The 26,893-nt window shown below is 54.0% G+C and overlaps 5 protein-coding genes across 11 annotated transcripts; 1 reads left to right on the forward strand and 4 right to left on the reverse strand.

Moving 5' to 3' along the window:
* Nucleotides 1-12,770, reverse strand: LOC107054459 (PHD finger protein 7-like). Its single transcript, XM_040646636.2, has 11 exons — nt 10,585-12,770; nt 3,373-3,885; nt 3,173-3,288; nt 2,761-2,852; nt 2,571-2,669; nt 2,191-2,315; nt 1,834-1,996; nt 1,631-1,737; nt 1,299-1,412; nt 1,030-1,148; nt 1-888 (listed from the first exon to the last, which is right to left on the reverse strand). Exons 2-11 carry the CDS (start codon nt 3,432-3,434, stop codon nt 77-79), a joined length of 1,809 nt encoding a protein of 602 aa, XP_040502570.1. The 5' UTR covers nt 3,435-3,885; nt 10,585-12,770; the 3' UTR covers nt 1-76.
* LOC107054458 (PHD finger protein 7-like) lies at nt 6,032-10,586 on the reverse strand. The gene is made up of 10 exons (XM_015293487.3): nt 10,073-10,586; nt 9,873-9,988; nt 9,461-9,552; nt 9,271-9,369; nt 8,891-9,015; nt 8,534-8,696; nt 8,331-8,437; nt 7,999-8,112; nt 7,730-7,848; nt 6,032-7,588 (listed from the first exon to the last, which is right to left on the reverse strand). The coding sequence occupies exons 1-10, from the start codon at nt 10,132-10,134 to the stop codon at nt 6,777-6,779; spliced, it is 1,809 nt and encodes a 602-aa protein (XP_015148973.1). The 5' UTR covers nt 10,135-10,586; the 3' UTR covers nt 6,032-6,776.
* Nucleotides 12,771-25,687, reverse strand: ATRIP (ATR interacting protein). 6 transcript variants are annotated; one of them, NM_001256151.2, is made up of 13 exons: nt 23,455-23,835; nt 23,291-23,376; nt 22,345-22,515; nt 21,606-21,721; nt 21,118-21,284; nt 19,989-20,084; nt 19,055-19,220; nt 17,250-17,969; nt 16,416-16,558; nt 15,987-16,078; nt 15,287-15,370; nt 14,806-15,055; nt 12,771-13,869 (listed from the first exon to the last, which is right to left on the reverse strand). In NM_001256151.2, exons 1-13 carry the CDS (start codon nt 23,768-23,770, stop codon nt 13,808-13,810), a joined length of 2,469 nt encoding a protein of 822 aa, NP_001243080.2. In that variant the 5' UTR covers nt 23,771-23,835; the 3' UTR covers nt 12,771-13,807. The 6 variants fall into 6 exon arrangements, with proteins under 6 accessions (NP_001243080.2, XP_040502142.1, XP_015148532.2 ...); XM_040646208.2 differs by having other exon boundaries at nt 13,263-13,869; nt 21,118-21,281; XM_015293046.4 differs by lacking the exon at nt 23,291-23,376 and having other exon boundaries at nt 13,263-13,869; nt 21,118-21,281; nt 23,455-25,687.
* LOC121106647 (anther-specific protein SF18-like) lies at nt 24,523-25,687 on the reverse strand. The gene has a single exon (XM_040646644.2). It carries the CDS (start codon nt 25,598-25,600, stop codon nt 25,208-25,210), a length of 393 nt encoding a protein of 130 aa, XP_040502578.1. The 5' UTR covers nt 25,601-25,687; the 3' UTR covers nt 24,523-25,207.
* BTG1L (protein BTG1-like) lies at nt 25,619-26,893 on the forward strand. Of its 2 annotated transcripts, XR_006931336.1 has the most exons (3): nt 25,619-25,806; nt 25,884-26,450; nt 26,602-26,893. XR_006931336.1 is itself a non-coding variant. In XM_015293486.4 (2 exons), exons 1-2 carry the CDS (start codon nt 25,689-25,691, stop codon nt 26,234-26,236), a joined length of 471 nt encoding a protein of 156 aa, XP_015148972.1. In that variant the 5' UTR covers nt 25,619-25,688; the 3' UTR covers nt 26,237-26,587. The 2 variants fall into 2 exon arrangements, 1 of the variants encoding a protein (XP_015148972.1); XM_015293486.4 differs by lacking the exon at nt 26,602-26,893 and having other exon boundaries at nt 25,884-26,587.

Below are 26,893 nucleotides of genomic sequence, written 5' to 3' on the forward strand. Positions count from 1 at the left end.
GCATGATGGAACTGTGTTTTATTGCGATGGACTCTGATGACTTTGGATAGCAAGTGGAGCTTGCACACGGCTGCTCCTACAGCATCAGTGGGGCCGGCGGTGGGTATTCCGGGCCCGACGTGGTACCCGGGAGCGGCCTTCGCCCCTGGGCTGGCCGTCGCCGCCTGGACCGGCTCCTGCGGCGTCTGTGGGGCTGGCTGCGGGTGTCTGCATCCCGATGTTGACGAGGCGAGCGGCTTCGAGTCCGGGCCCGCCCTGGCTGCCTGGACCGGCTTCCAGCAGCCGCTGCGGAAACTCTTGAGGACCTCGGTGTTCCTTGTCCTGTGTGTCTGTGGGTGCCGCTCTCATCACTAAGGGCTGGTGCCTGCCTGCTCCCACGGTGCCTTTGGGGCTGGCTCGGGGAACCTGCGGCCTGGCGCTGCAGCGGAGAGCGGCTTCTTGTGCGATCCTGCTGTCCCCGTCTGCGCCGGTGGCTGGAGCCAGCTGCACGGGAGTGCCTTGAGGGACGTGATGTACCCTGGCTGGCAGAGTTCGGGGTGCTGCTCTCAACGCTCAGCAGGGCTGCAGCACGGCTGCTCCCGCAGCATTCTTGGGGCTCGTTCCATTCATCGTCAATGCGATGTAAACGTGTGCAGATTCTCCGCCATTTTGTCCTGTGCTGGTTAGGCGGGACACCGCTCTCAGGCACCTTGGGAACGTGAGCTGGCCCCGACGGTGCCTGGCTGGTGGTGCTGGTGGTGCTGGTGGTGCTGGAGGTGCTGGAGGTGCTGGTGGTGCTGGTGGTGCTGGAGGTGCTGCTGCTCTCCAATGTTATGGGGCCTATGAGAGGCGGCAGTCCCTGCTGGCTGGCGGTGCTGGGGCCAGCTCTGTCCACACCGCTGCCGGAGGCTGTAAGGGGAGACGGGAAGGTGAGCGGGATGGGACTCCAGCCCCAGGGTGGGACAGGCTCCCATCCCTCGTGGGCCAAAGGGACTGGAGCAAGGCCTCGCCTGGCCCCAGCCCAGCAGCACGCGGCTGTTTGCCTCTTACCGGTGCCCTCTCCAGCACAGGCGTTGCACTCCCAGCTGGCTGTGCCCTGACTCAAGAAGGAGCAGCGCCGATGGGTGCCTTGTGCAGCACAGGAGCTGCAGAGGAGCAGCTGCCAGGGCCTGGGAAACCAACGGGTTGTGGCCGTGAGGACAAAGCGACCTGAGCCAGGGAGTGCCCGGCACAGCTCTGGTGCTCAGTCTGTGCTGCCCCAGCCTGTGGTGAGGCTGCGATCCCACGCAGAGCCCCAGAGGGCTGCTGAGGTAACTCACCCCTCTCTCTCTGCCCGCTCCCTGCCGCGTGGGTAAAGGCAGCTGCTGGCATCACAGCGATCGTGTCGAATTCGCAGGGATGCATAGGCATTGTTGTCCTCCCATGTTGGTTTTCTGCCAGAGAAGGGAGGGAATGTGATGAGCACTCACCGCCCCAGGACTAAAACTTATGCGTGGAATCCCTCCTCATCCACCCTAACCCCCGTTCCAGCTTCCCAATGATGCTGAGGCCCATGTTAATGGCTGCAAAGGGCCAGGCCTGCTGGGGCAGCTCCTTCCAAAGGACAGCTTGTGTGCCCTCACATCTCGAGAGCTGGTTGAAAGACACCAACCTGAATGGGATTCGGATCCCCATAGTGACCATGTCTCGAAGAAACCAGTCCCTGTCTCTGCAGAGGGGGCACTGGAAGCAATAGATGCCGGCACGCATGGCCTGTTCCTGCAGCAGAAACACGAGCAGGGTGAGCGTGAGCCGGGCCTGGTGCTGCTGAGCGCCTGCGGTGCCCACGGGATGAGGGAAGGGGAGGGCTCCTACCTGGATGCAGGCCCGGTGGAACCAGGCGTGTTGGCAGGATGGGCACACCATGGTGCTGTACGACCTGCTGTCCCCCACGGGCTCCATGCAGATGATGCAGGTCGTGTCCTGCGCCGGCGCTGCCTCCACTGCCTGCTGCGGGCGGTGCTCCCAGCACAAGGACCTGGGGGAAGATGGGAGGGATGGGCAAGGTGAGAAGTGCTGCGAGGAGGGCAGAGGAGCAGGAAGGAGCCCCAGGCCTTGGCTCTGGCTCTGTCAGGCTGCTGGGAGCTGTCGCAGCGCGTTCCTCACTGCTTTGCCTGGTGCTGACAGCCAAAGTGGGTTGGAGGCCCACAGGCAACGCCTGGCAGCCCTTACCGGAACTTTCCAATGTACAGGGTGACACATTGGCCCTCCGAGGCGCAGGGGAGATGGAAGCTGCGGTCGCAGCCCAACGCTGCGCAGGTGATGGTGGCCCCTGTCTTGCCACAGACGAAGCAGAGCTGGAAAAGCAGAGAGGCCCCCATCAGCAGCAGGCTCAGGGCCTACGCAGCGGGCCCCGCACCTCTGGGCAGGGCACAGCGTGCGGGCAGGGCTGGGTGGCACTCTGCAGAGCTGCCTGGTGAACAGGGCTCGTCTGCAAGAGCAGGACTTTCTCCTGGGGCTGGTTGGAAGGGCTGGGATTGCTTCCTTGGGACCAGGCTGAGCTCGCCGTGCCTCTCCTGGCACAAAGCTCCCTGTTCTGGTCCGGTGCTCACCGTCTGCTCTGCCTGCCTCACTGTGCGTATCAGGTCTTTTCTGGAAAATTGTGCCATTCTGCCAGCTTCCACATGTTCACAGAGATCATTGGCAAACATCTGTACAGGAGGACAGAGTATGATCTCGTTAGGGCAGAAAGATGGAAATCACTGGCTGGAGGAAGCTGGCAGGAGCCGTGAGGGAACTCACCGCACAAAACTCATGGAAATAGAATCCACCGAGCTCTTTTTTGTGCCCAAGGATGCTCGAGTCCTCATCCACTCGGCCACAGAGCACGCATGCTGGAGAGGAGAGTAACAGCAGTGAGCGCCTTGCGGGGCCAGGAGCCCCCGGGGGCTGTCCCAGGGGCTGCTGTGTGCCGGCCGTGCCAGCTGAGGGGCAGGGCCGGAGGCCGTGGAGGGGAAGGGGCAGTGCAGGCCCAGCGGTGCCAGCAGGCAGCCACAGCCCAACCGCGGCCCCCTGGCCAAGGAGCGGAGGGGCCCTGCCCGTGGAGGCTGTGGAGCCCCTGCGTGCCCCCACCTCCCCCCTCCGCCGCAGGCAGACCCCCGGCACCCCTCTGCCCGGCGGCGGGGAGCTGCGTGCAGGGATACTTTGCTCTCACCAGGCTCCCTCGAGCCGGCGGCCTCCTGTGTCTCCACGCACACCGTGCGCGTTGACGGCAACCACTTGCGGAGTGTCTGTCCCATCAGTGCTGGGCTTTCTCCTCCACGTGCCAACCTATGGGAGAAGCGGGACGAGGCTGAGTTCGCAGCTCAGGCCCCCGAGCGCTGGGGAACAGGCAGCCCCTTCCTCCCTGCTCACCTCACCAAGTCGCACTGAGCTCCGCCTGAGCCCCGCAGCCTGAGCTCTGCTCCACACCCCATGCGTCACAATGGCCCCTCTCTGACACCCTCGGTGACGCCATCACACGTCACAGGGGTGAGGGCACCCCAGCAGGAGGGCGGCGGCTCCTGCAGCCAGCGCAGAGTGAGGGGCCCGGTGCCGGACGCAGCCCCGCAGGAACCCGGCGTGTTGGTGCTGCTGAAGGCACTGGGCCACACATCCAGCCTCCTGGCCCCACCTGAATGCTGCCGGGCCTGTGGCTCCATCAGTATCCCAGTCAAGTGTTTCCGTGTTCCCGTGATGTTCTCGAGGCTTTACTTTGTGGTTGTTTGCTGCTGATTACCTCTCGTTGCAATAAATGGCTCCATTCACAGAATGACAGAATCTCTCTGGTTGGCAAAGACCTCTAAGATCACCAAGTGCCACCGTCCACCCCCGCAGCTGCCCGCTGCCCGCGTCCCTCAGTGCCACATCCCCACGCTTCTGGAACACCTCCATGGACGCTGACTCCCCCAGAACCATAGAATCATAGAATTACTCAGGTTGGAAAGGACCTCAAAGATCATCAAGTCCAACCGCATCCGAACCACAGTACCCCAACTCTAACAGCCCTCCGCTACATCATCTCTCTGAGCACCACATCCAAACGGCTCTTAAACACATGCAGGGACGGTGACTCAACCTCCTCCCTGGGGAGCCCATTCCAGTGTTTAACAACCCTTTCTGTAAAGAAGTGTTTCCTAACGTCCAACCTAAACTTGCCTTGGCGCAACTGGAGGCCATTTCCCCTCGTCCTGTCAGCTGTCACCAGTGAGAAGAGACCTACCCCGCTCTCACCGTAAGCACCTTTCAGGTACTGGAAGAGAGTAATAAGGTCTCCCCTCAGCCTCCTCTTCCCCACACTAAGCAGCCCCAGCCCCCCCAGCCTCTCCTCACAGGGCTGATTTTCCAAGCCCTTCACCAGCCTCGTTGCCCTTCTCTGGACCTGCTCCGGTACCTCCATGTCCTTCTTGTACTGAGGTGCCCAAAACTGAGCACAGTACTCGAGGTGAGGCCTCACCAATGCCGAGTACGGGGCAGGATGACTTCCCTCGTCCTGCTCACCACACCATTCCTGACACAAGCCAGGACGCCATTGGCCTTCTTGGCCACCTGGGCACACTGCTGGCTCATATTCAGCCGACTGTCCAACAGTACGCCAAGGTCCCTTTCCATCAGGCAGCTTTCCAGCCACCCCTCCCCAAGCCTGTAAGGCTGCTGGGGTTGTTGTGACCAAAATGCAGGACCCGACACTTGGCCCTATTGGAACTCATACCGTTGCCCTTGGCCCATCGATCCAGTCTATCCAGGTCCCTCCGTAGTGCCCTTCTCCCCTCTGGCAGATCAACATTCCCTCCCAGCTTGGTGTCGCAGCTGTGCCAGTGCCCGAGCGCTCTTTCAGCAGAGGTGTTCTTCCTAATATCCAACGGGGACCTCCCCTGGGGCAACTTGAGGCCGTTCCCTCTCGTCCCATCGCTGTGAGCTGGGAGAAGAGGCCGTCCCCCACCTCCCTACAACCTCCTTACAGGGAGTGATGCGCAGTGCTCGCTCGGGCCTCCCCCGAGCCTCGTCTGCACTGAACAATCCCACTTCCCTCAGCTGCTCCTCATGGGACTTTTGTTCCACACTCTTTCCTGCCCCGTTGCCCTTCCACGGACACACTGCAGGGCCTCCACGTCTGTCTTGTAGTGAGGGGGGGGCCCAGTACAGAACGCAGCACGTGAGGTGCGGCCTCACCAGTGCCGGCTACGGGGGCACGATCAGCTCCCTGCTCCTGCTGGCTGCAGCGTTTTGCTACAAGCCGGGATGCCCTGGGCCTTCTTGGGCACCTGGGCACGGTGCTGCAGCACTGCGGTGTTGCCTGGGGTTGCTGTGAGCAAAGAGCAGCAGCCAGCACTTGGGCTTCTGGGGCCTCAGCCAGTTGCGCTCGGCCCACCCAGCCAGCCATCCCAGCTATCCTGGAATCAGCTTGCTAAGGAACCGGAGGGATGGCGGCACAACCAGCTGGAAGCTGCGCTGCCCCAGGTGCAGATGAACTCCTTCTAGGTGCTGAGGCAAGGGAGGAAAGAACACGAGTGACAACAAGTCTCCCCAGTTTTCCGAGCTCGGCGGGAGGCGGAGTATCCAAGAAGAAAGCACCAACAGCTTGTCAGTCTGTGATTCGTGTTGGTTTTACCCCCCCTGGGGATACCAAAGCCTGCGGGGTGAGCGCAAGGAGGCCGTATGTCAAATACCGGAGCCAAAGTCAAAATGGGAAAGGCGAGCTTCCTTAGGGATGGCAGGATGCTGTCGATGATGGGTACCAAACTGCGGACTGATGGAGGACGGTGGAAGATGAAGCTGTGAAAGGAGAAGGAGAAATTTGGCACTGGAACCCAGAATGCCAAACAGCCTTTATTCAACTGAGAGCAGCTCTGATGTCTACCTCTGCTCGAGGACGGCCCAGTCTGGAAAAGCCTTTTGAATGGGATGGGCACTGTTGCATGTAGTCTCCGTTCGCTCGTCCGGTGTTCGTCCTCTGTCCACGTGTAGGGCTTACTGCTGGGCGAAACCGACCCTTTACCAGGTCGGGGCCAGATGCTCACCCAGACCCCAGGAGTAAGTGAGGCAAATGGCGTTTATTGCTATAGGCTACGTGTTTAAATACAAGTGTTTCCTCCAATCACGAAGTTACACTTGGCACACACAGGTGGCATAACACACAGGTGGCATAGGAACCTGCACGCGTCACACCTCGTTTCCCTCGCTACGCCTACAACACACCTCGTTTCCCTCGCTACGCATACAACAGGCACGGAGGAGGTCACTTTGCACCGGGACAGCTGGTAGAACACACTGGATCCAGGAAGAGACCAGCGGGCTATTTCTCGAGACAGCTGGACCAAGTAAATATACAGTGGACGTCACGTTGAGGAGCAGTGGCAGCAGACCTGAGGCACTGCCCGAATGCAGGAGGAAAGCCCGGGTCCTGGCCCACCCCACAGCCGGCAGCAGCCGTGGGGCTGCCTGCACGTCCCAAACACAGCGACGTCCCCAAGATGTCAGAAACACCCCCAGAATGGGGCTGCAGCTGCCAGCCTAGCCTCTTGCCACGCTGCGCGTTGGAAATGTTGCGCCCCACGGGAGTCGGGGCCAGAACCCAGCTCAGCGTGAACCGGGCTGCGGGGAGGAAGGAATGGGTTGGGTGCTGGGGGGAAGGGATCCCCGTGGTTCCAGCCCCTAAAGCTGCCCACCTCGGGAAAGGCAGAGAAGAATGAAAGCGACAGTGGCATGATGGAACTGTGTTTTATTGCGATGGACTCTGATGACTTTGGATAGCAAGTGGAGCTTGCACACGGCTGCTCCTACAGCATCAGTGGGGCCGGCGGTGGGTATTCCGGGCCCGACGTGGTACCCGGGAGCGGCCTTCGCCCCTGGGCTGGCCGTCGCCGCCTGGACCGGCTCCTGCGGCGTCTGTGGGGCTGGCTGCGGGTGTCTGCATCCCGATGTTGACGAGGCGAGCGGCTTCGAGTCCGGGCCCGCCCTGGCTGCCTGGACCGGCTTCCAGCAGCCGCTGCGGAAACTCTTGAGGACCTCGGTGTTCCTTGTCCTGTGTGTCTGTGGGTGCCGCTCTCATCACTAAGGGCTGGTGCCTGCCTGCTCCCACGGTGCCTTTGGGGCTGGCTCGGGGAACCTGCGGCCTGGCGCTGCAGCGGAGAGCGGCTTCTTGTGCGATCCTGCTGTCCCCGTCTGCGCCGGTGGCTGGAGCCAGCTGCACGGGAGTGCCTTGAGGGACGTGATGTACCCTGGCTGGCAGAGTTCGGGGTGCTGCTCTCAACGCTCAGCAGGGCTGCAGCACGGCTGCTCCCGCAGCATTCTTGGGGCTCGTTCCATTCATCGTCAATGCGATGTAAACGTGTGCAGATTCTCCGCCATTTTGTCCTGTGCTGGTTAGGCGGGACACCGCTCTCAGGCACCTTGGGAACGTGAGCTGGCCCCGACGGTGCCTGGCTGGTGGTGCTGGTGGTGCTGGTGGTGCTGGAGGTGCTGGAGGTGCTGGTGGTGCTGGTGGTGCTGGAGGTGCTGCTGCTCTCCAATGTTATGGGGCCTATGAGAGGCGGCAGTCCCTGCTGGCTGGCGGTGCTGGGGCCAGCTCTGTCCACACCGCTGCCGGAGGCTGTAAGGGGAGACGGGAAGGTGAGCGGGATGGGACTCCAGCCCCAGGGTGGGACAGGCTCCCATCCCTCGTGGGCCAAAGGGACTGGAGCAAGGCCTCGCCTGGCCCCAGCCCAGCAGCACGCGGCTGTTTGCCTCTTACCGGTGCCCTCTCCAGCACAGGCGTTGCACTCCCAGCTGGCTGTGCCCTGACTCAAGAAGGAGCAGCGCCGATGGGTGCCTTGTGCAGCACAGGAGCTGCAGAGGAGCAGCTGCCAGGGCCTGGGAAACCAACGGGTTGTGGCCGTGAGGACAAAGCGACCTGAGCCAGGGAGTGCCCGGCACAGCTCTGGTGCTCAGTCTGTGCTGCCCCAGCCTGTGGTGAGGCTGCGATCCCACGCAGAGCCCCAGAGGGCTGCTGAGGTAACTCACCCCTCTCTCTCTGCCCGCTCCCTGCCGCGTGGGTAAAGGCAGCTGCTGGCATCACAGCGATCGTGTCGAATTCGCAGGGATGCATAGGCATTGTTGTCCTCCCATGTTGGTTTTCTGCCAGAGAAGGGAGGGAATGTGATGAGCACTCACCGCCCCAGGACTAAAACTTATGCGTGGAATCCCTCCTCATCCACCCTAACCCCCGTTCCAGCTTCCCAATGATGCTGAGGCCCATGTTAATGGCTGCAAAGGGCCAGGCCTGCTGGGGCAGCTCCTTCCAAAGGACAGCTTGTGTGCCCTCACATCTCGAGAGCTGGTTGAAAGACACCAACCTGAATGGGATTCGGATCCCCATAGTGACCATGTCTCGAAGAAACCAGTCCCTGTCTCTGCAGAGGGGGCACTGGAAGCAATAGATGCCGGCACGCATGGCCTGTTCCTGCAGCAGAAACACGAGCAGGGTGAGCGTGAGCCGGGCCTGGTGCTGCTGAGCGCCTGCGGTGCCCACGGGATGAGGGAAGGGGAGGGCTCCTACCTGGATGCAGGCCCGGTGGAACCAGGCGTGTTGGCAGGATGGGCACACCATGGTGCTGTACGACCTGCTGTCCCCCACGGGCTCCATGCAGATGATGCAGGTCGTGTCCTGCGCCGGCGCTGCCTCCACTGCCTGCTGCGGGCGGTGCTCCCAGCACAAGGACCTGGGGGAAGATGGGAGGGATGGGCAAGGTGAGAAGTGCTGCGAGGAGGGCAGAGGAGCAGGAAGGAGCCCCAGGCCTTGGCTCTGGCTCTGTCAGGCTGCTGGGAGCTGTCGCAGCGCGTTCCTCACTGCTTTGCCTGGTGCTGACAGCCAAAGTGGGTTGGAGGCCCACAGGCAACGCCTGGCAGCCCTTACCGGAACTTTCCAATGTACAGGGTGACACATTGGCCCTCCGAGGCGCAGGGGAGATGGAAGCTGCGGTCGCAGCCCAACGCTGCGCAGGTGATGGTGGCCCCTGTCTTGCCACAGACGAAGCAGAGCTGGAAAAGCAGAGAGGCCCCCATCAGCAGCAGGCTCAGGGCCTACGCAGCGGGCCCCGCACCTCTGGGCAGGGCACAGCGTGCGGGCAGGGCTGGGTGGCACTCTGCAGAGCTGCCTGGTGAACAGGGCTCGTCTGCAAGAGCAGGACTTTCTCCTGGGGCTGGTTGGAAGGGCTGGGATTGCTTCCTTGGGACCAGGCTGAGCTCGCCGTGCCTCTCCTGGCACAAAGCTCCCTGTTCTGGTCCGGTGCTCACCGTCTGCTCTGCCTGCCTCACTGTGCGTATCAGGTCTTTTCTGGAAAATTGTGCCATTCTGCCAGCTTCCACATGTTCACAGAGATCATTGGCAAACATCTGTACAGGAGGACAGAGTATGATCTCGTTAGGGCAGAAAGATGGAAATCACTGGCTGGAGGAAGCTGGCAGGAGCCGTGAGGGAACTCACCGCACAAAACTCATGGAAATAGAATCCACCGAGCTCTTTTTTGTGCCCAAGGATGCTCGAGTCCTCATCCACTCGGCCACAGAGCACGCATGCTGGAGAGGAGAGTAACAGCAGTGAGCGCCTTGCGGGGCCAGGAGCCCCCGGGGGCTGTCCCAGGGGCTGCTGTGTGCCGGCCGTGCCAGCTGAGGGGCAGGGCCGGAGGCCGTGGAGGGGAAGGGGCAGTGCAGGCCCAGCGGTGCCAGCAGGCAGCCACAGCCCAACCGCGGCCCCCTGGCCAAGGAGCGGAGGGGCCCTGCCCGTGGAGGCTGTGGAGCCCCTGCGTGCCCCCACCTCCCCCCTCCGCCGCAGGCAGACCCCCGGCACCCCTCTGCCCGGCGGCGGGGAGCTGCGTGCAGGGATACTTTGCTCTCACCAGGCTCCCTCGAGCCGGCGGCCTCCTGTGTCTCCACGCACACCGTGCGCGTTGACGGCAACCACTTGCGGAGTGTCTGTCCCATCAGTGCTGGGCTTTCTCCTCCACGTGCCAACCTATGGGAGAAGCGGGACGAGGCTGAGTTCGCAGCTCAGGCCCCCGAGCGCTGGGGAACAGGCAGCCCCTTCCTCCCTGCTCACCTCACCAAGTCGCACTGAGCTCCGCCTGAGCCCCGCAGCCTGAGCTCTGCTCCACACCCCATGCGTCACAATGGCCCCTCTCTGACACCCTCGGTGACGCCATCACACGTCACAGGGGTGAGGGCACCCCAGCAGGAGGGCGGCGGCTCCTGCAGCCAGCGCAGAGTGAGGGGCCCGGTGCCGGACGCAGCCCCGCAGGAACCCGGCGTGTTGGTGCTGCTGAAGGCACTGGGCCACACATCCAGCCTCCTGGCCCACCTGAATGCTGCCGGGCCCGTGGCTCCATCAGTATCCCAGTCAAGTGTTTCCGTGTTCCCGTGATGTTCTCGAGGCTTTACTTTGTGGTTCTTTGCTGCTGATTACCTCTCGTTGCAATAAATGGCTCCATTCACAGAATGACAGAATCTCTCTGGTTGGCAAAGACCTCTAAGATCACCAAGTGCCACCGTCCACCCCCGCAGCTGCCCGCTGCCCGCGTCCCTCAGTGCCACATCCCCACGCTTCTGGAACACCTCCATGGACGCTGACTCCCGCAGCTCCCCGGGCAGCTGTGCCAGTGCCCAACTGCTTTTTCAGCAGAGGTGTTCTTCCTAATATCCAACGGGGTCCTCCCCTGGGGCAACTTGAGGCCGTTCCCTCTCGTCCCATCGCAGTGACCTGGGAGAGGGGGTCGACCCCCGCCTCCCTACAACATCTTTTCAGGGATCTGTGGACAGCACTGGGGTCTCCCTTGAGCCTCCTCCAATTTTTTTATTATTAAGAGGTTGCACAGTTTGGGGCAGATGCTGCAAGCAGTGCTTTTTTTTGCCATTCTCTCCTATTAAAGCTTCCTTCCTCACAAATGTGTTGAGTCCTGGCTGGATGCAAACCAGATGTTGTTTGTCTCATCCATCCCTGAAAGGAGAACTGCTACGCTGTGATTTCTTCAGGGAGTGTCTGATGAGAGCAATCCGAGTTGCGTTACTTCGAGGTCATGCAGCGAGCAGCTTCGCTTTTGCCTTAGCAGCATTAACTTTAGGTCTTAGAAGCTATTGCTCCATCTCAATTCCATGACGTTACTTCTGCCCATAAGAACATGAGGGTTGGGTTTTCACACAGCCTGCAGACTTCCACTTCAGAGCCCAAAGCAGGGAGAAGGCTATGGCAGCCCAGGTGAGAGCACTGCCTGCCTGCTGGGGTGGGGGATACGAGGGGATCCCCAAGGGAACAATTGATATTTTCCTATTGCATTCTCCACAGGTAACACTTGCTGATATGAAGTTTAGCAGTAACACACATCTATCTCCCTTCTGCCAAGTTGTCCTTGAGATGAAGCCAGGAGTATTTTTTTTTTTTTTTTTTGAAGATTTTATATCTTTGAACTGCTTCAACAAGTTGGGATTCCTTAACTCCTTTTGGTCCAAACTCCTCCAGCAGTTCCTTTCACCAGGAGTCATTCAAGTCCATTTTACCTCTGCACACTCAAATTATATTTGTAGAAATCAGGTGGTGAGAACAGCAGAGCAATTGAAAACTGACAGTGCTACACTCCGGGGTGGTGATGACTGCATCTCAGTAGGACAGCTCTGTTTGCCCTTCCTGGTGGGCTGAGTGCCAGGCACGGCATCTCACAGTCAGGCTTCCCCACAGCACCCAGCAGCCCCTGCCCAGCAGGGCTGTCCCTGTGCTGCACTGCACGAGGGAGCGAAGCAGCTTTGGCCCGAGGGAGACGTTGGATTGCTGCACCCGTTATTCCTGCACAGCTGTTTCTGGGAAAGTTCTCTTCAAAAGCAAGAGCCCAGCCAAGAGCACGTTCAGCATGCAGAGCAGGGCTCCCTGCCCAGGCACGCCAGGGCATGACACGGCCTTTTTGGGTTACGAGCAGAGGACTGGATGCTTCCCAACTTTCCAAGGGCCTGCCTCCCACTGCAGAACTGCTGCTCTCCATTCCGGTCCTTGGAGCCGGGCCTGTTCTGGATGCCGGTGCAGGAAGGCCACTTGTGCACCAGTGCTGCACAGCCTGTGTGCTACCCTCACACCACAAGGGCTGGATGGGGGAGGAAAGCTTTGCCTGGAAGGATCTCTTCTAAAGCTCAGTATCTGCTCCACATCTTGTGAGATTTGGGCAGGGCTGACTTCTTGGTGCATAAGAAATTCTGGGGCACATCCAGCCCTACCCAGTGAGTGCCCAAGGGGAAGGAAGGTGAAGGCAACAGGGACCAGAGTTCCATCGCAGTGCCTGGAGCCTTGCCCTCACTCCAGCTCTCCTTCCACCACTCCTCCAGCCCCTGGCAGAGGCACTGAGAAGGTGTGTGGTGCTCTATGACTTGCTCTAGCCCCACAGTCCTCATATGCTTCCCACATCCTGAAGAGGAAAGTATAGGAAGGCATAGTGCTAGTTCAGTTACACAGCAGACAAAAATAGGAATTTATAGACCTCACTACTGCTTTACCACCTTAATACTAAGCTCTAACCTAAGAGTGCACCTAACAGTGTTCTTTCTGCCCTACTTGCGACCTGCCTTGGTAGGAGTCCCTCTTCCCCTGCTGCAGGAACTGATGCCATCACAATTTACTCAGCTGTAATATGAAGGCTGTTAACTGCAAAATCTATTAATACAAAGCATTAATTTCCTTCACAACCACTAGAAAAGTGACACGTTTCTCTTTTCGTAAGGAAGCACATACTACATAAAAACAAAGTGACTGAAAGCTGGGATTGATGTTTTTAAGTTTACCAGCTATGTATTTAATTTCTCACTTCCCTATAAACACTATATAAGGTCATTGTAGGTCTAAAGAAAGGTAAGTTCCTCCTTTGGAGGCACCCCATTGCTGCACCACAAACCACTTCTGGTTTTAGGGTCAGTTCAGCTGCTAACTGACCCACTGTGACAGCTGGTAACACACTGAAAGAACACAACAACAGTAATTCCTCCAACCATTTGTGCCATATCCTAGAAATCAGCTGCTCATTCAATTCTATTGCAGCACAGACCTGGATACTACAGCTCAGAAAACAGTCGTTCTGCAGAGATTGAAACCTGTTTTGCTCAGTAAGACAACGTTCCCCTCAGCATACACCACCTGGTTCTTCCCTAAGGTCTGGTAGCTTTGGGTGGAGCATCTTAGCAGTGCTACTTTCAGCACTGATTGATGAGCCCAGGCCTTTGATGAACGTCTCGCTCAGTACTGAACTGCCAACTGTAAGTTATTTCTGCCATTATTTTTTTAAAATCACAGTGAACAATTTACTAATACCAACACAAAAGGTATGGATCTCAAGCAAGACAGTGTTACAGCTACAAAAGAAACAACAGATATTGTCACAAGACTTGCATAGGAACTCAGGGACCCCAAACGTCTCAGGACGTTCAGCATCATAAATTCAGCACAAATGCAGCTGTAGTCACAGTAAATGGGGGACGCACAGTAAGGTTTCCATTCACAGCAGCTTCATGAAGGTTGATGCTCATAAACAGAACCATTCCTAAGTTCATCCTTTCAGTGGTTTTGCACAGCAAAACGGTACATGGCAGTATCATCTTTTTCCTCACAGCACAGTTTCCTGGTTTGCAGCTACATTTGGATAGCACTTAGGTAGAATAATCGCAACAAAGAATTGTGTTTTAGTTGTGCTGCATTGGAGAGCAACCATTGAGTTATCACTTTGGAGAATTGCTGATTTAGTTCAGATTGTCTCTGGCAGTGATTACAATGACTGAAGTATGGGCAGAGACCCCCGCCACACGTTGGCTAACTGGAGTCCTGATCTTCTGCTTCTGGCTCAGGGGGATACAATTCATCCAAAATCAGCTCTGCAACAACAACAAACAACAACAATCACATTTCAGGGGGGGGGGTTTGTACTTGATAAAATTCATAGCTGGGACCTGATTTATTGTAAAACATGCTACCTACAGTATGCTACAGGAAATGCAAAAAGCAAGGAGACAGCTATCTCAGACAATGACACTGCACTATGCAATAGGTTGTAGAGTGGGCACCAGGAGGCATCAAGGTACAGGGAGAAGAGGCAAAAGCACCAGATCAGCTCTGTAGGAAACAGACACAGGAAGCATGCAAAGCAAAGGGAAAGCTCTGATGTTACATGAGCTAGAGGAGCTTTTGGCATAATGGAGGACATGGATGGATAGAAGAAGGAAGACAAAGGAAGATGTTAGGGATGCAGGCAAAAAACAACTGTTAGGGGAAAGTGTAACGTTAGTGGGAGACTTGGAATAACGTTAAACATGGCAACATACAGCACAGATTATTGTTCTGCAAGGAGCTGGGGCATAGGATTTTGTTTGATCAGATAGTAGGGATGTATTTCTATGGAGAGAAGAGAGAAAACTAGTGGTTCTGTGTAACGAAGTTTGAGAAACACTAAGACTGTGGAGTACCCTCTTAGGTCAAATCAACAAAACATCCATGGTTGGTACACAGTAGTTATTATGATGAGTTATTAGGACTATTAACTAATAACTATTGGTTATTAGGAACAGGCTGCTCAGGGACCTGGGGGAGTCACTGTCCCTGGAGGTGTTCAAGAACTGTGGGGATGTGACACTGAGGGACGTGGGCAGTAGTGGTGGTAGGAGGATGGTTGGACTTAATCATCCCAGAGGTCTTTTTCAACCTTAATGACTCTACAATTAAATGAGAAGGGGACAGAAGTGGTATTTTATATATATGTTATGGAGGAAAAAAACCAAAACCACAACACAACTCTGCAACGTGACTGCATTTACCTTCGCAGGCGCTCAGTTTTTTAGTCTTTCTGAGGATGGCTCTTATGCCTGGCATGGCTTGGTCATATTGATGGAGGACTTCCAAACAGTGCTCATGAAACAATTTGTCTTTCTGAGATAGGCTGTGTAAGAGTAAAACAGCGTCCCTTAAAAACTGAATGACTTGCTCCTTATGTGCACACAAGCTGCTCTCAGATCTTCTAATCTTCATCCACTGTCTGTGTAACATTATTATTAGTGCCTTAACCACCTGCCAGAGGAAAAAAAAGAGACTGAGTGCCCAAACTAAAATCACAGCAGCGGAAAATGCATTGCATTATGTCACTCTTTTCAGACATCAGATGCTAGAAAGCAAAAGCAAGCTTTCCAGAAAGCAGACTTTGAAGTACAGTACCTAAAAAAGGACAAGAGGCTACTGCAGCATTGTTAGGGGTACCTTCACATTGTCAGCAGAAGAAATTCAGAAGCTACAGTGACGTACCTCCAGATTACACTGGCAGTGTGCAGCAGGGGGTAAAACTGTTGGGCTGGAGCACCGCACACACCGGGTCAGGAGCCTGACTGCCTGTTCCAAAGACATGCAGATGCATTACAAGGAGTACCAGGCTTCTGCACAACTATCAGACTATTAAGCTGCAAATAAAGGGAAGTCATAGCGACATTTCATTACTGGTTTCTAACAGTCTTGGCTCTTCACTTCACGACTGATCTTTTTTACCCCACCAAAACTAGTTAGTGTAGTTTTTGTTGTAAAACTTAACTGCCTGACAGCACTTCACTAAATGCAGTGAATAAAAGTCTTCAGTTGCTATCTTTCACGTGTAATAACTCAAAAGATACAGCCTGGAATTAAATTACAGGATCAAAATGGTACACAGGTCTTGCTCTCTAACAACCTAAAAGCAAAACAACATTTGCAGCCTTGAATTCATTTGCAGCCATCCTAGGAGCCTTCACGCTTTCCCAGTGACTTCACTATGACTGCTATGACTGGTGTTATCTTGAAGAGTAGTTATTGATTCAGTTTCAAACAGTGATCCATAGAAACCTACGTAATTCCACACCGAAAGCTCAAACTTTCAGTTTCTGTTACAGCTGAAGAACTTTTTTGGATGCTTCAGGCGCTGCCTTGCTCTTCCCACCCCTTCAACAGGATAACTCATGGGCCCTGACAGTGTTACCTCTTGCTCCAGCTGCAGCCAACGCACCTCAGAGGCCGACTTATCTGGTCTTGACGTGATGTACGTGTACAGTGCAAGAAGCAGGCAGGTATCTGGAAGAGAGTGAACTCAGTTCTTCTCACAGCTAGTCAATTGCTGGCGATATTTTTTAGCTTTCAACTCCCCAGACCTCCTTTTCTCCTCAACAGCTTTTAATACAACAGGTATTTGTGTGGAAAGTAACAATCCACAGTGCTGAGCATACACAGATCACACCAGAGGAAATACTCTTCAAACAGCAATGAAACTCAGCACAAGGACCAGCTTGCAGGCAATGCAGCAGGCTGGGCTGTAGGGGTTAGGACTTCAGAGCAAAGCCCGTTTGTATGACTTTTAGTCGGGCTAACGAATACTCAACTGATAACAATTCTGTGTGAAGCAATAGTGTACCTGAGTGGGAGCAAAGGTGAGCAACCAGCTGGTGGTGTTGAGCAAGTACGGACAGCAGCTTCACAGTCAGAAGAACAGCGTGCAAAGGGATCGCCGGGCACAGGCAGTGGAGCAGCACCTGGTGGCTCAGGAGGTGCTGAAAACTTCCAAAGAGAAATCCCAGTTAGAAATGGGAAGTGATTGACAAGCTGAAAATAGTTCACTGCTTCATAACTCACACCTTTTCAAGCCATTCAAAACACAAGCTCTACTTACACAACAGAAATAAGGTACACTGAAAAGCACACGCTGCTATGTTTTGCAGGCAGCCTGCAGTTCATACGATGGTTCCATGCATTAGACTTAGCGAGCAAAGCTCACACTTTCAGGAGTGGCATTTCATCCACAAGAATAAACAAACATTATATTTCATGTACTTATGAGAATTATAAACATTATAACACAGAGTAGGAATACAATAAATAAGTAAACCAGGAAGCCTTATGCTTTCATTCCTTATGCATCTCCCAGCAATCCAAATGAAAATACTCATCAGCCACATGACTGAAGAAGCTTTCTCACTTCAAAATGACAGCCATGCAAGGAGCCAACAGCATCTGCTTCACGTAAATGCATGACAAGCAGATCTTACTATCGAGCGGGGGCAATTATCACATTCATTAGCAGCCAAGGCAGTGGTCAGATCCTCCACTGCATCCCAAAGTGAGCCGAGAAACGTGACATTCTCCCATAGGTGTCACACCTTCTAATGCCACCTGCACAGATTATTTTCAACAGTGAAAACTGCTACACAACCAAGAGCCTGAAATCATTGTGAAGCTATTACTGACTTACCTTAGTAGCAAATCCATCGTTGAGTTTTCAGCTAGTTTCACCAGAACTCTCAGGCTTTCCTGCAGGATGCTATCCATCTGGGAGCCTGCGGTGGCAGAAAAAGCTAAAACCTGGAGCAGCTTTTTGAACAAAGAATGTTGGGCTTGAACATTACTAGCAGCATCCTGTGGAGCGTCAGGCAGCCCTCCTTGTGTCCTGTCCTCTTCTTTATTATCACACAGCGCATCTTTGTCTGTCTTGGAAATGTGTCCTTCTCCAACAGCAGGACTTTTTTCCACCTCATTAGACAGCAATATGTGGACAACGTCCCAGCTATAAAATGCCAAATAATAAAGAATACCTAGCGACAGAAGTGTTGTTTCTTCAACAGACAACCTGAAGTCCTCCTTACTCGATACCTTACTTGTGCTGGCTCTGGAAGAAACAACTGAGTGGTTTCCACAAGAAGCATTTACTGACTTGTCCATTGATTGCACTGCTTGACAGTATGCACCGATGTGGTGTTCCACCAAGGGCAAGAGATGCACAGCTCCTCGGATCTTGCAGCGTTTCAAATACAAGACCTCACTCCCACTTCCTGCTGGGCTCCCTTCGGACGGCCCTTCATCCATAGCAATCAAGTTCAGTCCTGTTAGTGCAAGTTTCTGAGCTTCCTGCAGGGACACAAGAGGGGCAACTTCTTCCTGGGCTGTCCTGGTGCCAGGCGTCTGCGTGGACTGCCTACCCAAACAAAAGGAGGAAAATACTTCAGCGAAAGAAAAGGTAGAGAATATAGATGAAAATGTAGTTATTTGTACTCTGAATCAGATAATTGCAAGGCCAGGGATGTCTATTCTCAAACTGCAGCTGCAGAGGCCAAATGCAGGTACGATGCTTGCATGAAATGGAAGGGCAGTGAGCCACGAGCTGTGCTATGAACACCACAAAGCACTGTAACTACTAACAGTGCATCAGAAAAGCAAAGGTATTTCATGAGATGAAGTCTAACTCTTTAAGGAGAGGAATGCAGTATAATTTTAAATGTAGTTAAATTAGGTTTTTAATGCCTTTATCTCCTGTAATAATAATCAAGAAATATAGGGACAGTAAGCATAGTTGGTTACAGTCTTATTAAGCAGTAAAACAGGCTGAGCAGATAGGAAGACTGCACCAAAAACCTTTACTAGGAGTTCTCCTAAGCCAGCAGGGGCAGGAAAATAGTTATAAATTACCATGCTGTGCACCCTCCCATAAAACACAGTGTATAACCCAGGTTTTGTGAGCAGTCAGTTCCTTTCTAAACTATCCTACTGAATTCAGCAATTGTCAGTTAGCCTACAAACCTAAGGAAGTGTTAAATACAAAATAAAGGACTCTCAACAAAAGAGCCATCAAAGAAGTAACAACAAAGATCTGATGGACAAACGTGATCTTTGAAACCACATTCAAACAGCTGATTTTATATCCAATTTCATAGTTAAGGACAGCACTCATTTAGAATTTAGGTTATATACGTACATAAATATATCCTTAAAAAGGTAAGGGCAGCAGTAGCTTGTAGTCACTTCCAAGTTTTCCTAATTTCTGTGCCTTCCCCTAATATGTAATTAACCCAGTTTCCATTTTAGTGTTCCTCTTGCATTCAGTACCTACGATAACCAAAGATGGATGACCAAAGATGCGGAATGATGTTCCAAGTTTTGCCTTAAACGGCCTCAGCCAAAAGGCACTGAACACAGAGTGAGGTGTCCCACCCAGGACGCCTTTCTCACAGAGTATGCAGCTACAGTGGGAACACAGCAGGTGCATTTCAACACAGTCCTTACGTTTCCAGAAGGTCGGGCTGCAGCACAGCTCCTGGCAGAGCCTCAGCATTGCTGCTGAGAAGATGGCAAAGTCCCAGCGGGGACCCAGAGACAAGGGGCTGCTTCAGCAGAGCGCTCAGTAGGGCAGAACCTGGAGAGATTGTCTTTGGAGTGGCTTTTCCATCCTCTGCAACAACAGCAAAATATTTCAGAAGATTTACCTCACCAGGAGTGCTCTCAACCTCAAAAGCCATTTGTTCATAATCAATTTTCCTTTCTCTTACAAGACAGAATACAGGAAGAAAATAATATCTTAAGTTCATCGCTCCTCAAAATCTTATAGATCAGACCTTATAGATTTAAGTGTGAATCAAGGCATATTTAGAGAGATTTCAACTGCAGTCCCTTCATAAGCAAAACATCTCAATCCAAGTGATTATTACAGTGCAGTCATCCTGGTGCCTTGGCCCCCACGTTCCAGTCTGGACATTAAAATCATGCGATGCAATTCTGAACTGGAAATAATGTGTTGAACACCTTAAGTGCTGATGTACTCTTTTCACTTTCAGAAACAAGAAAACTACATTTTTCCTGCTCTCTTCACAATAGACAGCACTGTATCTTCATACAGCCACGCCTGGTAGGAAGATGCCTCTCGATCTACATCTCGATCCCTACCCTTCTGGAAAGCAAAACCCAGGCAAACAATGTTCTTCTTAAAGAGAGTAACAATATCCCAGTGCTGCAGGGATACACGATAATAGAATCTGAAATGTTTCAGTGCAAAACCAAAGCTGAGAGCAACTAACTCCCCAGCCACCAGTCCATGCAGTGGTACTGCACGTAGCATGCCCCTCAGCATGACAGCACTTACTAATGGCATCTTAACCGCTCCTCAGAAATGCTCAGCTATTTCTTTATGCTTATTATTTCTGCACTACCACAAATATGTTACCTTGAATGTTTCGTTGATGTACAGAACTACAAGAACCATTCTTCCCCGTTGCTTCTTGCTTTATGGATAACAACTCAGGATGAGGCATCTTACTGTCTAAAACAAACAGTAGTTGTGTTTCAAATACGAGAAATAATTGCTTATACATCTGCATCTGTCATCTACACACCTTCAGTTAGCCATAGCTGTTGTGCAGTAGGAACACAGACCACAGGCTGACACAAAATACTCAGCAGTGTCAAACACTACTGAGTTGAAAAAGTAACTACAGGAGCTCTTGTAAGGCTGCTGTTACACGCTGCCCACACTGTTGCTGATTGAATACTGTAGCTGACAGAAACGTCTCAGATGTTCCATCAGCCTCCGGTAAGGATCATAGAATCACAGACCGGTTTGGGTTGGAAGGGACCTTTAAGATCATCTAGTTCCAACCCTCTGCTACAGGCAGGGACACCTCCCAGTTTCTTCCATTATTTCCCATTGGCAATGTGTCACTGTCTCAACACAGCATTTGGCTGCTAGAAAAAACACAATTTTTGTTTCATATTACAGTAACCTTCAAGTAAATGCATACATGTGTTTCCTAGGCTTTACTCAATGAATTTAAAGGTACGGCTGTGTGAGAATCACCGCTCAACACATAAAGGAGGAAATGAGTGAAGCCCTGCAGCTGCTCGCTTTAACATGGCTAAATATGCAGCATTTAAAATGAAATACCAAAAAAAAAGAGAACGGTTATCAAAACCCAAACCTCAGGAGTATAAAAAACGCATGAGCTGACTGGTAGACCTACTCAAGAAATAAGCAAATTATTTCCTGTTCCTCCTTGAGTGAGGAACGCAGATAACAGTTTGGATATGGCAGCTCATCTCATAATAAATGAAAGCTTCTCACAAAAGCCAGCAGGCAGCTCACCCTGCTCCCCTGGCATTTACCTCACTGCAAAGTGGTCCTCCTGCAAACCTGAGGTGGAGCTGTACAGAACATAAGCATTGTCATACTAAAAGAACCACTCTTGTTCCTGCACTGACCTTACTGGAACTGCTGGGTCACGAAGGGCAAAAAATCTGTATCTAAGGCACAGTGTTGGCAAGCAGCTAAAAATACTGCATGTTGTACACACGTTTACCTTCCTTGCTGGAACCTGTCTGTGCAAACCAGTTTCCTGAAGAAGAAGAAGGAGGTCTGGCAGTGGTGTCAGCATTGAAAGACTCTTTTGTAGGAAAAGCCCTTTTTCCAGGCTGCGGAGGACACCCTTCTGATTTCATCTGGATTGCAGAATTCTTTGTAGGGCTACTAAAAAAAAAAAACCCAAACAACAACAAAACACCAACAAATACCCCTCCAGCTTTAAGGGACCGATATCTTTTTTTGGGAGCGTTTCATTAAACGACACAGATCTATTAAATAGCTTTCTTAGTACCGATGTTTCAGAGGTACTTCACTCTACACCCTCTGCATTTCTGCCACAGAAGGATCTGTTTAGGTCAGCAGAATGGTTTGGGTCGTATTTTCTCAAGGAAACACACCTAAGAGTTACACGGAGGAAGGACACGTCTGTACTAATTGAAGCGTGCATGAAAAGGAGCAGAGATTACTCCCCAAACCCACACATACCTTTGTGGCACAACCGTTTGAGTTATGTGTTTATTTCTTTCACAGTTCTGAAGTCGCGTTCTTAATTCATTCATTTCTGCATCTTTGAACTGCAGCTCCGACTGCAGTGACAGCAACTGAAAGAATCAATGAGATGGTTTCACTGTTACAGAATCGGTGAGTGTTGTTCCAACTGCAAAGCAATGCAAATTTCTGTAAGGTTTCAAGCTTGCAGGCTACTTACTGTGATCTCTGCACAAGTTCTCCATTTTTATGCTAATCCAATTAATACTATCTTAGAGTAAGTGCCCAGGGTCAGGCAAGAAGCAATGACTTGGCAAGACAGACCAAGTGCCACAAGAGCATGAGCACAGCGAGGCCATTAACAGCACAAGAGCAGCCACTGTCCTCTTCAGGGCTCTCACAAAGGTGACTGCAACAGGAACAGCAATCTGATCAGAGTCACACAGCACGTTCTGTCTCATTTTCCATTTTACAACACATTCCAGTTGTAGTGTTCTGGGGATTGCTAAAGAAAACAAGCAAACAAAAACCTGCCATCTTAGCTTCGCTCTTCTTTTGGCAGAAGAAGTGCCCTGTCAGGTTCTTGTAAGGGCTTTCTTCTGCGTAACAGAATAAAAGCACACTCAGAAGCGTCACACAGATATTCCTCCTTTGAGCGAACAGACCGTGGCAGCACTGAAGTCACACAGTGAGCTTCTTTCTGCGTGTGGTGTGGAGGTGACCGACAGCTACAAACCTTTTTGGAGAACTCTCTCTCCTTTTCACCGAGGGCCTGAGACTGTTGCTGTTCCAACAGCACGTACGACCTTCTCTGCTCCTCCATGGTGTGCTTCATCTGCTGCATCGAGTCACGCAGAACTTTGATTTCTCCATTTTTAGTAAGAATTTCATCCTGCATTTCTTTCAGCTGCAAAGAGATGAATTCCATTAAGCGGTGCATTCAGCCAGAAGTGTCCGTACCGCTCTCTATGTGGTCAGAGATTGAGGGCATTGCTACAGCCCAGTTTAGAAATCCTGCAGTGCGGCTCCCATTTTTTATTCTGATTAAATCAGGCTCTGTGGCCTTCCCTAATAGAATTACAGTGTTTTGGTGTCTGTCAGAGACTGTGGGCTGTTCTGCACTGCTGTCATCCCTTTCTTTCAGGGAGATGGTTTCCAACTACAGGAGGGGAGATTTAGATTGGACACAAGGAAGAAGTTATTACAGCGAGGGCGGTGAGGTGGTGCAGAGGGGTGGTGGTGCCCCATCCCTGCTGACACCCAGCTCAGGCTCTGAGCACGGACAGAGCTGTGGGTATCCCTGTGCAGTGCAGGGAGTTGGACCAGACGGCCTTTAAGGTCACAACTCTATGACTGCGTGGTCTAAGCGGTGCCTTTCCATAAGGCACAGTAACACCACCCCCCTAAATGCACCTTTTCAAGTCATTAAGTGACGCACAGCAGCTTCGACCGCACAGGGCAGAGGGGGGGGGGGCGGGTTTGACAGGAGAGACGAAAACCGACAGATCAGCATTTGCTCATCCGAAGTGCCCGGGGCACAAAACGCCGCTCCTCAGAACGCCCCCGGAGCCGTTTCCAAAGAGACGTTTTGCAAACGCTGCACGCGCGGATCCCGAACCGCCCGGATCAGAAGCGCGACCGGATCCCCTCCCGGGCCCACAGGGGAGCGGGGCGGCGCCGACCTTCCGCCGGGTGTCCTCGTGCTGTGCCTGCAGCACCTGCAGCTGGAACGCCCCTCGCAGCTGAGCGCCGCCCGCACCGCCGCCCGCTGCGGGGAGAGAACGGGAGAGCTGTGATATGCGCTATCGCGATAGTCGTGCCGCCCACCCCCCCGCCCCGCGCTGACCTCCGGGCTCCGCGGCGCTGCCCCACGCGCTCTGCGGGCGGCTCTCTGGGGCCGGGGCCCGTCCGGCAGCGTCCTGCGACAGCGCCTGCGAAGCGATCGTGTCGATCTCCTCCAGATCGTCCGCCGTGAAGTCGTCGTTGTCCCCGAAGGGGTCTTCCGCCGCCGCCGCCCCGACCCCCGCCGGCCCCTTGGGGCGTTTGCTGGGCGGGAGGCCGTTCCCCAGCGCGGCGGCCGGAGCGGGGCCCCGCGGCCAGCCCGCCCCGCACAGCGCGGGACCGCTCCGTTTCCGCGGCCCGAGCGGCGGCTGCGCGGCCATGCCGAGAGCCGCCCGGCCCCGCGCCGCCCCGCGGCCCCGTCGGCCGGAAACCCGCGCGCCGAGCCGCGGCCAATCGGCGGCGGGCGCCCCTCCTCCCCGGCCAATGGGCGGACGCGCCTACGGCGGCCCCCGAGGGTCAATCCCGGCGCCAGAGCGACACCGCCGGATGCAAGCGCCCCCGCCATTGGTCGTCGCGTCTCGCGCTGTGAGCAGCTCGCTGATTGGACGGCCAGGCGCGAGAGCGACGGCCGAGGGCGGTGGGAGCGCTCCTCTCCTCAGCGAGGGGGGGGGGGGGGGGGCAGTGACGTCACGCTGATGCCAGGTGACGTCATACCGCGCCATAGCCCACTGGGACCAGCTGCGGCGCGTTCTCTGTGCGAGAAGATTCTATATACGGCAGTACCAAATCACTTGTTCCTGCCGTTTGGTGAGGTGTCTCAACTCTCAGCTGTAGGAACCTCCCGGAAAGGTGCATTAAAACACAGAATGCACACCTGGATAGCCCTACTGGTGGAGCCTCTGAGCCTGGATAAGTGGGATTTGTATTCTGATCCCCAATAACACGGGAGTAGCTGGACGGATGACTGCTATGTCCAAGTAGCAGCACAGGTTCATTTTCTAGCTTGTTTTCTAAGTTAGAGTCACTGAAAGGCAAACTGCTCCCATGAACTCCCAGAGCGTGGCTTTTGCAGCCAGCTGCTACCGCTGAGGTGGTGTCCTTAAGCTGACAAGCAAGAAAGAGTTGAAAAGGATTAAGGTGTGCAGCCGGGGAAACAAAGTGCTATTTAATTTCCCTCAAAGGCAAATTCGTTCTGGTTCTTCAGCACGTGGCGATGTCTTGGAGAAGAAGAAAGGAGCAGTTCACGCTCTTACAGTGATGGAGACATGAAATGTTAGAGCCACAAAGCCCAGTCTGTGTATGTGTGTGTGTGTGCATGCACCAAGGTCAGTTTAAGACAAAGGTGGTGAAAGGAGAGGATATATTCAAATAAGAAAAGGAAGAGAAAGAGTGGATGGGGACAGTACGGACTTCCCCCAAAGCTGTGTTTCAGAACACGTGGTTACAACTGCGGGCAGTTGGTGAGCAGTCCTGACCTTCAGCGCTCTTCGTGGGAAAAGGCAGCAGGAGGAATTGCTCGCAGACGGAATGTGAAGGTTAACTAAAGAGGCCGCGTTCAGCCATTGCACTGTGGAGAAGCCTTTGGGTAGGCCTTGGAAATCCTGGCTGCATCTACCGCAGCCCCTTCCTAAAAGCTTACAAACTGAACTCTTGCACGTGTTTTCAAGCATGCCGATCACTTGCAGGTAAACAGGCTTTCAAAGAGAACAAACGAGCACAACCTAATGCTTTCAGAGCCACCTCTTTTCCCCCCGGTTGGCCGTTTTCTTGCATCGCCGTTAGTGATGACTTCTGCTGCGCTTCAGTGACGAAACATTTCAACTGTTCTGCATCTTGGCCCCGGAGCAGCGCGTCTGAGAAGAGATGGCTGGAGATTTACGGATCTTGTTCGTGCTGTGATTCCTAAGAACGACAGGAGCCCGACACGAGATGCTGCCGGCGGGGCGGGGGGGGCCGGAGCCGCCAGTTCCACGCGGCGGCGCGCCTCGCCCGCTCCCGCCCTTCCCGCTCCGACCAATGGGCGGCCGGGCTCCGCCCCTCAGCCAGCAAAACAAACACGGCCCGTCTCCGCGGCCGCCCAATGGCCGCGCGCGGCCTCCCGTACGCCCCGCCCCGCGCCCACCGCGGCCAATGGAGATCGGGCTCGGCGGCCGCAGGGGGGCGCGGGGCGGGCCGCGTCGTTGTGACGCGTTGCTGCGCGACGCCGCCATTGGCCGGAGCGGCGGGCCGGGCGGAGCGGCGCGGCGGCGCTAGCGGCGGGCCGGGGCCGGAGCGGCGGCGAGCGGCGGCCGAGCGGCCATGAGAACCGAGATCTCCACGGCTGCGGCGTTCGTCACCCGCCTCCTGCGGGCCGCCGGCGGTATCGGCGAGGAGCAGCTGCGGTGCTTCCGGGAGTGCCTGCAGGAGGCGCTGCGCGGTGAGCGGGGGCCCGGCCCGGTCGGTGTCCGCGGCGCAGCGGCGGGTGCTAACGCTGCTCTTTGTTCCCTCCCGCAGAGCACTACAAGCACCACTGGTTCCCCACGGCGCCGACCAAGGGCTCCGGGTACCGGTGCATTAGGATCAACCATCAGATGGACCCGCTGATAGGCAAGGCGGCGGCGATGATCGGACTGAGCCACGAGAGACTCTTCCAGCTCTTGCCCAGCGAACTGACTCTTTGGGTCGACCCTTTCGAGGTGTCCTATCGGATAGGCGAGGACGGCTCTATCTGCGTCCTCTATGAAAGCCCGCAGCCCGGGGCGAAGGCGAGCAAAGCCCTGGAGAGCAGGAGCAGCTGTAAGGAGAAGTGGAGAACTGGCCGGTCCAGCCCGTCCGAGAGTTACAACATGATGACAGTTTCTAGTTAGAAGTTACTGTTCCTTGTACAATTATGTATGTATCCCAGTTCTGTGATAAACTTAATTGTAACGGAGGTCTCGGTTCTTTTTTTTTTTTAATTAGTAGCAACGGTAGTTTTCACCCCGTGTCATTCAAGCTGTAATCGTACTGCCAATCCTGTGTGGCCAAGGGCTAACGTGTACAGCACGTCTGCAGTCTGCCTGTTCCTCGGGATCATGTCCTGTAAGTGCACTGTACAGCCGGGTGGTTGTTTTACACGTTTATATTTTCGAGGCAATTCCGGTGTTTGTAATAAGAAGCGACGCTGTAGCACTGCACGGTGGGGTTCAGTCAAGGATAACACTTTGTTTTTGTTTTTTTTTTTTAAAAAAAGGAAAAAAAGCAACAGAAAAACAAACTCAATTTGAAAGCAATAACACAAAGGGGGATTTAAAAGGGAAGCGACGAGCTGCACATCGATCTCCACTGACTTGTCTGCACAGACTTTTCTCAGGGTCATTCAAGTTTGGCTGCAGGGCACGAATCACAGAAGTATTTTTTACCTTTTTCAAAGCATGTGTTCATTTGGGAGCCGGGTCTCATCACGTCCTGACAGAAGGGGTGGGGAATTTGTCTATCTTATTTCTAGTTGGCGAAGTAGAATAATAAAGACTTGCTCAAACTGC

The sequence above is a fragment of the Gallus gallus genome, chromosome 12 (assembly GCF_016699485.2).
Source record: "Gallus gallus isolate bGalGal1 chromosome 12, bGalGal1.mat.broiler.GRCg7b, whole genome shotgun sequence".
Taxonomy (NCBI): Eukaryota; Metazoa; Chordata; class Aves; order Galliformes; family Phasianidae; genus Gallus; species Gallus gallus.

Excerpts from the sequence above, each read along its gene's own strand:
- LOC107054459 (XM_040646636.2), bottom strand. The coding sequence starts at position 3,434 with ATGGGGTGTGGAGCAGAGCTCAGGCTGCGGGGCTCAGGCGGAGCTCAG. Across the intron at positions 2,316-2,570 it reads TGAGGCAGGCAGAGCAGACG|CTCTGCTTCGTCTGTGGCAA; the intron begins GTGAGCACCGGA and ends CTGCTTTTCCAG. Across the intron at positions 1,997-2,190 it reads CTGTACATTGGAAAGTTCCG|GTCCTTGTGCTGGGAGCACC; the intron begins GTAAGGGCTGCC and ends ATCTTCCCCCAG.
- LOC107054458 (XM_015293487.3), bottom strand. The coding sequence starts at position 10,134 with ATGGGGTGTGGAGCAGAGCTCAGGCTGCGGGGCTCAGGCGGAGCTCAG. Across the intron at positions 9,989-10,072 it reads GCTCAGTGCGACTTGGTGAG|GTTGGCACGTGGAGGAGAAA; the intron begins GTGAGCAGGGAG and ends CTTCTCCCATAG. Across the intron at positions 7,849-7,998 it reads GAGCGGGCAGAGAGAGAGGG|GCCCTGGCAGCTGCTCCTCT; the intron begins GTGAGTTACCTC and ends TTGGTTTCCCAG.
- ATRIP (XM_015293045.4), bottom strand. The coding sequence starts at position 23,955 with ATGGCGGGGGCGCTTGCATCCGGCGGTGTCGCTCTGGCGCCGGGATTG. Across the intron at positions 21,285-21,605 it reads CAAACGGTTGTGCCACAAAG|TAGCCCTACAAAGAATTCTG; the intron begins GTATGTGTGGGT and ends TTTTTTTTTTAG. Across the intron at positions 20,085-21,117 it reads GACAGGTTCCAGCAAGGAAG|ACAGTAAGATGCCTCATCCT; the intron begins GTAAACGTGTGT and ends TGTTTGTTTTAG.
- LOC121106647 (XM_040646644.2), bottom strand. The coding sequence starts at position 25,600 with ATGGCGGCGTCGCGCAGCAACGCGTCACAACGACGCGGCCCGCCCCGC.
- BTG1L (XM_015293486.4), top strand. The coding sequence starts at position 25,689 with ATGAGAACCGAGATCTCCACGGCTGCGGCGTTCGTCACCCGCCTCCTG. Across the intron at positions 25,807-25,883 it reads CCTGCAGGAGGCGCTGCGCG|AGCACTACAAGCACCACTGG; the intron begins GTGAGCGGGGGC and ends TCCCTCCCGCAG.